Source organism: Vulpes vulpes, chromosome 4, assembly GCF_048418805.1.
Source record: "Vulpes vulpes isolate BD-2025 chromosome 4, VulVul3, whole genome shotgun sequence".
Taxonomy (NCBI): Eukaryota; Metazoa; Chordata; class Mammalia; order Carnivora; family Canidae; genus Vulpes; species Vulpes vulpes.
In genome coordinates, this window is record NC_132783.1 from 96,806,231 (window position 1) to 96,816,463 (window position 10,233).

The 10,233-nt window shown below is 50.9% G+C and overlaps 1 protein-coding gene across 1 annotated transcript; it reads right to left on the minus strand.

Annotated features, from left to right (window-relative positions):
- Nucleotides 1–315: 315 nt before the first annotated feature.
- On the minus strand, nucleotides 316–6,347 carry MSX2 (msh homeobox 2). Its single transcript, XM_026010290.2, has 2 exons — nucleotides 5,884–6,347; nucleotides 316–2,049 (listed from the first exon to the last, which is right to left on the minus strand). Exons 1-2 carry the CDS (start codon nucleotides 6,260–6,262, stop codon nucleotides 1,625–1,627), a joined length of 804 nt encoding a protein of 267 aa, XP_025866075.1. The 5' UTR covers nucleotides 6,263–6,347; the 3' UTR covers nucleotides 316–1,624.
- Nucleotides 6,348–10,233: the final 3,886 nt, after the last annotated feature.

Consider the following 10,233-nt stretch of genomic DNA (forward strand, 5'->3'; position numbering starts at 1 on the left):
ATCTACAACCCTCTCATCCCCCAGCCCCTCCACTTCTAAGCTCATCTTTCACTAGAGTCTGAAAAACGAATAGCAATTCCACTTCTTTTCCATGGGTAACACAAATTGCCAGAGGAAAACATTTCGAAAAGTATTTCGTTGGCTATTTTCAATCCACTCCCTCACCCAAGGCCGAATCCGGGCACAACTCTTAACTGATTCATACTAATATCATAAGAAAAAAACCCCTCCTCCAATCCTGGTGGCGTTTTTGAGTTGAACCCAGCTAAGAACAGAGAGCATCCTTTAAAATAACTGTGTTTGGACAAACGTTACTGCAATAAAACAAATGTTTAATTTAATTCAGAATAAGAGATAAGAAATAACTCTTCAATAAAATATATAAAATTATACAAGGCACCCTTTCAAAGGGATAAACGTATACTGGGTGGTGTTGGGGGGGGGGGGGGGGGGAGATGGAAAGATGAATTACCAGGGAGCTAAATGGGCTGTTTGACAACACCATTTTTAGCAAGTCAAAACATGGCTTTACCCTCTGCCCCCAACATGTTAAAAAGTATATAAATTTTTCTAATAAGTTTAGCACATACAACAGGTACACACACAGAGAAAGCATGATTTTTTTTTCTTTCTGGATCTATTCATTGTTCAAGAATATTTAGCATATAGGTAATGGTTACAATATATTTATTTTTTTAAGCAGAGAATTAACTACACTCCCCGCCCCCAATCACCTTTGCAATGTGTGAGGAATGACTTGTACCTAGTATTTCACAGAAACCATCAATTCCACGATGTGCATTAACTTTTTACTCTCCAATGATCTGAAATGGAGTTAAGCAACAGCCTGAAGAGGAATTAGGAAGTACTTCCATGTCCCACGCTACCCTCAAGGCATTCTCAAGATTCTTCTCATCCCCCTTTTATTGATCTTACCAAAAAAGGGGGGGGGGGAATTAAAACTTTAACAATCTGTAACAATGTGGATAGAGGGGAAACATATGGGCCAAATACGGTAGTATGTAATGAGTTTTTCAATGTATGTAAAAATGCAAAAACACAATGTATCCTCATCACTTTGAGGAATCTCGCCATATCTACTTCCTATGCAGTGTGCCTAAATCTAACTTTTGTTTTCCATCAGCAAAAGTCCATCATCCCATCAAAATCCCCAAATGTCAGAAATTTTAGCAAATAATTGGTCTCTCTTATAAGAAAAAACAAATGGACTTAAGCAGTCTTTTAGGAAGGTGATATAGAGAAAAAAGTATACACATGTGCATATAAATTTTGCCTTTCAAAATAATCTGAATTTTTACGTCTGCTGTATAAAAATGTCATTATATTTTATTATATATATATATATTTATATATAAAACCATATCAGAGCCAATCTTTGTGAAAAGGGGACATCTAGAAGATTACACCAAGAAAATGGAGCTTGGTGCCTCCAGCCTAAAGAACAAATTCAAACTATGTCTGTGGCCCCGTAGGCCTAGCTGCTTAGGGTGGCGCATGCAAGGTCTGCAGAGCAGGAGTACTGGCTTGGTACTGCCTTCTTGGAGAGGGAAGGGGTACCCATTTAAACAAACATCCATCACGGAGTCCATGGAGCTGGTCTTCCTTAGGATAGATGGTACATGCCATATCCGACTGGGGTCGCATAGAGTCCGACGGGCGGGATGGGGAGCACAGGTCTATGGAAAGGGTAGGACGCTCCGTATATGGATGCTGCTTGCAGGGGCGAGTTGATGGGGAAAGGAAGGCTGAAGCCAGAGGGCAGCATAGGTTTTGCAGCCATCTTCAGCTTTTCTAGTTCTGCCTCCTGCAGTCTTTTTGCCTTGGCCCTTCGGTTTTGGAACCAGATTTTAACCTGGGTCTCTGTGAGGTTCAGAGAGCTGGAGAACTCCGCGCGCTCTGCAATGGAGAGGTATTGTTTCTGGCGGAACTTGCGCTCCAGGGCGAGGAGCTGCGACGTGGTGAAGGGCGTTCTAGGCTTCCGATTGGTCTTGTGCTTCCGCAGGGTGCAGGTGGTGGGGCTCATATGTCCTAGAGAACAGAGAGGGAGCCAGTTAGCACAGGTGGCTTTCTCCCAGGTGTGCCTGTGTGGGGCCGCCCCAGTCGTCAAATCCACGGTGGGGGTGGGGGGGCAGTGACAGAAGGACACTATTTAAATGGATAAATATCTTTGTTTAAGAAATTGAGTCTTTATAAAAAGTTTGGGAACTTAACAGCGTACAGAACTTTCTATATGGGAAACATGGCATGATGGATGAAGGAACTAGAACATCAATGAACTGATGTCCGGGGAGCTGAAGTGCACTCCAAGAAACAAAACTCCATGTTTTTGGAGCTTAATTTCTCTGGGCCTTAAAAATGGGGGGCTGGATTCATGACAACCCTCACTCCTTTAAGATGCTGAGTTAATCCAGTAAGAAGAAAAATGACAAAAGGCCCTATATAAACTGGGTTGGTCCCCTCTCCACACCAGGAAAAGTTGGGAGTACATCAGCATATTTATGAAGGATAATCGCGCAGATAAGGTCTGTGGTAAATTAATAGCATCTCCGGATTGGGAGCAGCCCCACGCAATAAACAACCACACGGCTGTCATTCCATCCAGTCTACAGATTATAAAACCTGAACACATCATCTTACAGATCTGGATGTGGGATAAGTTTCTTGGCCGGGTGCTTCTGTAATATAAAGTTTACTAAGAAGGAGGGAAAAATTAGCTTACTCATAAATGTAAATGTCAGGGGAAATCATGCTGCCTCCAAGTTGAGAGCATGTGATGACATTTTAGTCATCTCTAACCATTCTCTGGTTTACAGCAAATGTGTAAATGATTAGTTTGTCGCCAGAATTTAGAAAGAGGGAATAACAAGCAAAATAAAGGCCGTCCAACCACCTCCAGCCATTTTAAATCCATATTTAAAATGGATTTAATTATATGAAGTTGTAGGACTGGGTATCCTTGTGATTCCATAGATCAACTAACTTTGGGCTTCTTTTCCTCAAAGGGAGGCGGTGGGGGGGGGGGGGGAGGCGGGCAGGAGTGTAGAACTGTGGGATGGAATGCTAAACAATTAATTTTCTGCATTTGGCTTTTATGAGCTATGCTAATTTTCCAAAAGTAGCCACAGTTGTAACTCCAAAGTACCCATGGGGAGAATGTCGCATTTCTTGTTTAGTTACTTCGATGGCCCAAGAAAGAGTTTACACTTCATACTTGAGGGTGACACAACAAGTGCCACCCATCCTCCATTTTCCAACAAGAACGGGATTTGTCCTAGTGAGACATTATTAACCATCACTGTAGTGGCTAAAAAGTAAGAGGTCTTAAGTTCTAGGATCAACAGAAATCCGAGAGGGATGGGTACACAGAAGTCTAGACTTTTGCATATGCTAATCCCTAAATAAGCCAGAGAGTTTGGGCACCTACTTCTTAATTTACAAATTAACAACACTGTCAAAGACCTGCTTTCACCCTTCACAAACCAGACCCAGACCTAGCTCGCTGGAGGAACCCCCCACTGTCTCAACGCATATAGGAAGCTCCTAGTGTCTGCGCTTGAGGCTTGATCCTGCTCTATGTTTTCAAGAACTTTGTGCCCTGAACGGTCATCCCAGCTGCTCCTAAAGGCTGCATTTGAACTATGAAATCCAGGCTATAGAGAGATTACACACGTGTGTCAAAGCCATAAAGTGAAGAGGCTTCCTCCCATTCCCCACCTCCCCCACCCCATTTTAAACCAGTCAAAGGATGGATGCGGATTATACAAAGCAAAACAGCAAGTTACCCTACTTCCTCCAAATAACAAACCGGGCCAGGCCTGTGGCTCCCTCTTGCCCCAGGCTCCCGAGCTAGGCTAGGCGCTCCTTGGATCCACCATTCCAACCACAGGGCTCCACCGCCATTTCTAGGCCCAGAGCACTAATGAACCGCTTTTTGTTTTAAAATTAAATCCTTTTTCCAGAATCTAGGATTTTCCTCCTGGGAAGATCATATCCAGGGCCTTCAAGGGGGGGAAGTTCATCCTCACTGTGGGGCAGGAAAGGGAGGGTTTACAGAGCAAGTGCGGAATTGACATCTCCCAATGCTAAGTAAGGCCTAAGGAAGTGGGGACTTCAGACCTCTGGAAACCCGCTCCCAGTAAGGCCTGAATCCTTGGTGTGCTGATGGGCACTGACCCAGGCCTAGAAACACATGGGCACTCAATTATTTGTCTAACAAATTAAGTTCCTTAAAGTGGCTGAGCCTCTATTTCACCACCGATAAAATGGGTAAATAATACTGTGCTTTGTGGTTCAGAGTACTAAATTTTAGAATGCCCAGAGCCCTGTCTACCACTAGGTAGGTGATCCTTAAATATTGCCAAGGCGTTTTTGTTTTTGTTTGGGGGGGGGGGGTGGTTGGTCAAGCCCAAACTCAGTGTGTGCTGATTCCTCTGAACTCTGCTGAAATGTCCTTGTCTGTTACCAGGAGGCTGGCTGCTGCCACTCAGATCAGATAAGATAATATGGTGAAAAGTGCTATAAAGCACTGTGCAAACTTGAGTTTAAATTCTTTGAGTCCTTAATCTCCACACCCTTTGAATCTTTCAGAGTTTCTAACAGGGTGGAGAGCTATGCCAGAGGGGACAGCCACTGCCTCCCGGGTATATGGCCTTGTTTTGTTCACAAAATACTATGCATCTCAGTCTTGGGGGCTAACTGAAGGAAATGAAGGAAGGTGTGGTTCTCCCAGCTTTGGAAAAAGTCCTTCCACAGACCCTCTTTCTCACCTCTTCTAAAGGGCAGTACGGAGTACAGAGATCTTAAAGGCCAGGAGACAGAAATAAAAGGAGCTATAGGGACAAATTGCATGAGGACCCAGGCCCAAAAATGAGTGCTAAAGCTGGAGGAAAAAAAATCAATTCTCTTGGGCCTGCTTGCCATCCTGCCTCATCCTTCCGCTTGGCAGGAAGCGGGGTGTAGGTGTGTGTGTGGGTTCTCTGGGGTGGGGGATCAGAAGTGGTCAGGGCACCAGGCAGAGGACCAGAGTGTGGACACTGGGGCCCCTGGCCCAGTTGGGCCACTGTTGGTGACCTGGGTCAGGCAAGCTCAGCCTTCTTAAAGTCCGGGTGCCTGCAGAGGGAATCACCACCGCTCCCGTGCCCCGACCTACACTTCGGGGTTCCAGCCACTATTACGATCCGGTGAACTAATGAGCATCACTCTGTCAACTCTCGAGCGCCGCTGGAATGTCGTTAATTACCGCCGAGAGCCAAGGGGGCCGGCGCGCTTCCGACCCCAGCCCGCTCCAGGCGAAGGTGCCGGCTTCGGGACGGCAGGGAGACCTTTCGTCCGGGCATCGGTCCTGCCGCCACCCCTCCCTGGGCCCCATGGAAGGTGATGATTTCTACCCAATACCCGGGATTAGATTCCAGCTAGTCTTATCCTTAAGAGGAGGGACATCTCGCTGGGCTGTGACCTTTGAAAGAAGTGAAGGCACCTCCGCCTCCGCCTCCGCCTGGCACCTATTCGAGAGCTCACGAAAAGCGGATCCCTCTTCATTCTGCAGACGAAACCCGGTGGGCAGGGGCAGGGGGGCAGGAGTGGGGAAGGCGCTCGGGGCGCGCGCCGGGGCCGGGGCGAGAGGACGACCACCGCGTCGGGCGCCCCGCACAGCCGGGCCCGGGCGCGCCGCGCGATCGCACCCCGGGGCGGTCCCGGCTCCGCTGCGCGGCGGTGGGGGCGCGGGGGCTCCGGGGCTCGCTGTCCGGCCGGGCGGGCAGAGGGGCGCCCGCACCCGCGCCCGCACCCGCACCCCGCACCCGCGCCCCGCGCTCGCACCCCGCGCTCGCACCCCGCACCCCGCGCCCCCGGGCGCCCACTCACTTGGCGGCGGCGAGTATCTGCCGGGCTCCTGCATCCACGCGGCTCCGTCCTCCGCGCTCTCCGACTTGACCGAGGCGGCCTCGAAGGGCTTCCCCGGCGGCCCGGGGCTGGGGGCTTCCCGGGCGCCGTGTCCCGGCAGCAGCAGCGGCCGCAGGGCCGCCCCGGCAGAGGCGCCCTCGGCCGGCCGCGGGGACGCCCCCTTGGGCGGCTTCTTGTCCGACATGAGCGCCTCCACGCTGAAGGGCAGGCTGGAGACCTTGACGCGCCGCTCCTCGGCCGCCCCCTCCGCGCCCCCAGGCCCCGGGCCCGGCCCGGCCACCACCGCCGGGCCCTCCTCATCGGACGAGAACAGGTCACTGCCTTTGGACGGAGAAGCCATGACCCCCCTGCCCTACGTAGCTGCCCGCGCGCGACTCCGCTGCCGACCCGGCCGCGGCGACTCCAACTTTTTTGGGGGGAGGCGGGAGGGGTGCGCCGGGAGCCGGGCCTTTCCTCCGAGGGGAAGTGGGAGACTCGGCTCAGCCAATCGGCGCCGGCCCTGGCGCTGACGCCACGCACGCTCGCCTCTGATTGGCCCTCCAGGAAGAGGCCGGGGCCTTCCCTCCCCCCCACCCCTGTTTGAAATAAATTAGGAGTTAATTACAGGAGCAGTCAGCAGAGTTGTTATTAGGCGATCCCTCAAGGGTTATAATCACGCCAAAACTGAAAAGTCCATGGTGTAATTAAGGCCGATTATTTAAAGAGGAAGTTCGCCGAGTCCCATTTCTTCTCTTTTTTGACCCCCTTCTGAAAAGGCACCTCGCACCCAGACCACTGCCCCCAACGCCCACCGCCAGAACACGTTTAAAAATGTGCAACTGACCTTGCAAGCGACGTTTGTGAGGCGCCTACTACGTGTGGAAACTGGGCTGACTTTACAACTTTAGGACTCAGCGCTGAAAACACGGGCCAGCATCCCTGCTCAAGGCAGTAATACATACATGGAGCTTTTAAGAGTATTTGGCCCTTGGCAAAAGCTCCCCAGCTCTACAGCTCTTACTGTAACTCCCCTAGAAGAAGGGCCTGGGAGAGCCCAAAAGGTGGTCAGGGACTGGTGTTCCAATGGGTTCCCACAGGAAAAGGTAAAGCAGTGGCCCCCCCATCTCTTCCACTCGGAACAAAACCAGCGCACCCTCAGAAAACTGTAATCCACGTGTTTTCTTTCCCTTGAATCACTTCTCTGGGCGACATCCGGATCCGACCTTTTTTTCTCGGGACTATGTGTATTGTGTGTTCCTGCGTTTATTTGAGCCTATATTTGTCATGTGTTTGGGTGCCAGTGTTTGCCTTCAAGGGGGAGGAGGAAGGAAAAGGCGCTGATAATACCCAGTGCTTCCCTTCCTCTTATAAATCTCAGAAATACCGGGCTCTGAGCTTGCACACCCCAGGCCTGTGTACATTTTTGAGAAGCACATTTTTATTCAATGCACCTGGTTTAAAAAAAAAAAAAAAAGCATACATATCCCCACCCCGCCCCAAATTATACCCTGGGTAATTACATCTCAAAGCCTTAGTGATGACTGTACCAGCCCAGGAACAGGGGAGAGGGAGCTTCCAGTGCGCAAAGGCCTTGGATCTCTCCACAGGCCGCCAGCCCAAGACCAAAGTGCTTCAAATGACTCTTTCCAGACTGCAGCTGCTCTTCCCTATATCTCAACGATTAACCCGGAGTGATGAGATAAAATAGAAGTCTCCCAGCTCTGCCTAGCACACAGCAGATGCTTGCTAAACAGTTCCCAGAGCCTTGGACGGAAGGGACATTGTTTTTAATTACTGAAATGATCAAGACTTGGAGGCTACCTCCCACTTCAAGAGTCTTAGAAACTTGACCCCCAGACCCATCTCTCTGATGCACTAAAACCTCTGCCTGGAGTGAAACTGTGCTGGCGGAGGATACCCAGAATAGGCATGATCCGAATCTCAGGGGTAAAGACAGTCTGCACTGGCCAATTAATTCAGTTTTATTAGAAATGATTCTTAAGAAGTTAAAAGGCAAAGAAGTCCTAACCACAGTTTTCTAAAGCCTCTGGGTCTCTCTCCCACCAAGCACATTCTTCCTGCCTCCACCTCTCCCAACAAATTAGAAGCTCAAAGAAAGTTAGAAAAAAAAAAAATTAAACTATCTGGAGATGTATGCATTTCCCCCTTGAGTCATACTTGATGATAGTTGGCTTGATATGCATCTCAAATACAGTTCAGGTAAATCCAGATTAAGTTCTGTGCCTTCTAGAGGTACCCAGCAAGGTGCAGGCTATATATTTTGGAAGCAAACCTGAAATTCGTTTAGCCCTAAGCTGCCAAAGTGTACATACAAAAGGGTTCAGCTTTCAGTTGGGCTGTACCCAGCCACTGCTTTATAATTGTTCCTGAAAACTCACTGTTAATATTTGTCAATTTAGGGGCACACAGGCTCTTTCCTGGGAAAATTTTTTAAAATATAGATTAGACAACTAGAGCTCTTTTATTTTAAAATATGAACTTTTCTGGGACAGGAGAAGCCAGGTTCCCCTCACTACTCTCAGGTCCTGATGTCCAAACAGAGAAAGAAAATTATGAAGCTAGAAAGAGGAAACTAGTAGAGAGAGAGAGAAAGAGAGAGAAATAAATAAATAAATAAATAAATATCTGGTATTCAAAACCAGGGTGCCAAACTCTGGCCATAAAATGAGCAGGAAAGATGCCCAGAGGGCAATCAGCCTGCCCACCTTTTCTCTGCCTTCTCCATTCCCAGCTCCTTGCTGGGGTGGGAAAATTCGGGAAAGGGCCTCAGTTCTGCTGGGAAAAAAAGGTCGAACCTCAACAGAATTCTAGCATTTTATGGAAAGCCCCATCGGTGCATTTGCTTCTGTGTCGGCTGCATTTTCTGACCATTTTATTCACCTCTTCCCGGCCGCGGGACCTCGGTCGCGTTACTTTGCCTCTCTCAATCAGCTTTTTGTCTCTAAAATGAGAGATAACCCTTACCTTGGACGGCTCTTCTAGTAGTTAAATTCAATAGGCTACATAAAGTAACTAGAAGCTGTGGGGGACCAATTAAAGAATATGACGCATCAAAAGCAGCAGCAGAGCTAGTTGTCGACTTCTTTCTCCCTGCTGGATAACCTAAAATGAGGCTCATCGCCAGCCTTCACGGAGCTCAGGATATGTTCTTCGTAAAACCTCCCGGGCTGAGAATTTTGCGCAGCCTTAATAGTGTCGCCGTTTAGGTGTAGCCCCTTGGAGGACGACTGATTTGGGCGTTTAGGGGACACTTGGTATAGAAAGGTTCGTTTTCGGTGACGTTGACGTAACTACAGTATTTGTAGGAAGGGCCGTGGGGTTTCGGGTGGAACACCAGCGCCAAGCGTCAGCTCTGCGAGATACTTCAGTGCCTGTCCGTCCAGGATCTCATTTGTTTCTCCCAACACACCGCTCCGGGCGGAGATTATTTTCCCCATTTTACGGTGAAAACCCTAAGGCTAGGAAGCACGGAGTACGCTTCTCAGAGCCTCGCAGGTTGGAAGCTGAGCACCTCGGGTCCCCCAGCGCAGCCCAGGGCCGCTCCTTACGGACCCCCGTCCTTCCACAGCCCTGCGCTCCCCGGGGATTCAGCGCGCTCGGGGTCCCCCCCAGCAGCAGCCGCGCACGCGCGCCGCAGGTCCCAGTGCAAAAGCCCTACTTGCGAACCGTGGGGGACCGCGCGCGGACCCCGGCGTTTGCAAGCCCCGGGACGGATCGCGGGATCCCGGCGGCCAGGGGGAGGCGGGGGAGGGGCGGAGGAGGGGGCTGTCGACGGGCCAGGGCTGCGGGCAGGCGCCAGGCGCGGGGAGATGAAAGGCGGGCTCCGGGGGAAGGGGCTGCGCCGGGTGACCGGCTCCAGCCGCGCCGGGCGCCCCGCCCCCGCCCGCCCCGCCCCCGCTGCCCGGGGCAGAGGCGGCTGCCCGCGCCGGAGCCGCGTTAATTGCTCTCGGCCCGGCACTCAGCCTGCGCGGAGCCGGGACAACCTCGCTCCAGGAGGAATGACAATTCGCCCTAATGGGACAACCTCGCTCCCAGAGGAGTGACAATTCCTCCTAATGGGCCTCTCGTTAGCGGCCTATTCTTCCGAACCCGGTATCAGAAGCGGGCAGACACGCGGGCGCCAAGGTCCGCCTGGAATTCCACGGCGCTGCTCCCCCTTCGCCCCCACCCTCCCCGGCCCGCGCTGTGTGACCGCGGGGAGAGGGCTGGTCCTCTCTGAGCTTTTTTCTTACCTGTGCCGCGGGAAGCAGGGATGAGGACGACCAGAGCGTAGGGGGCGGGCATATTTCCAGGCACTTACTTAGGAGATCA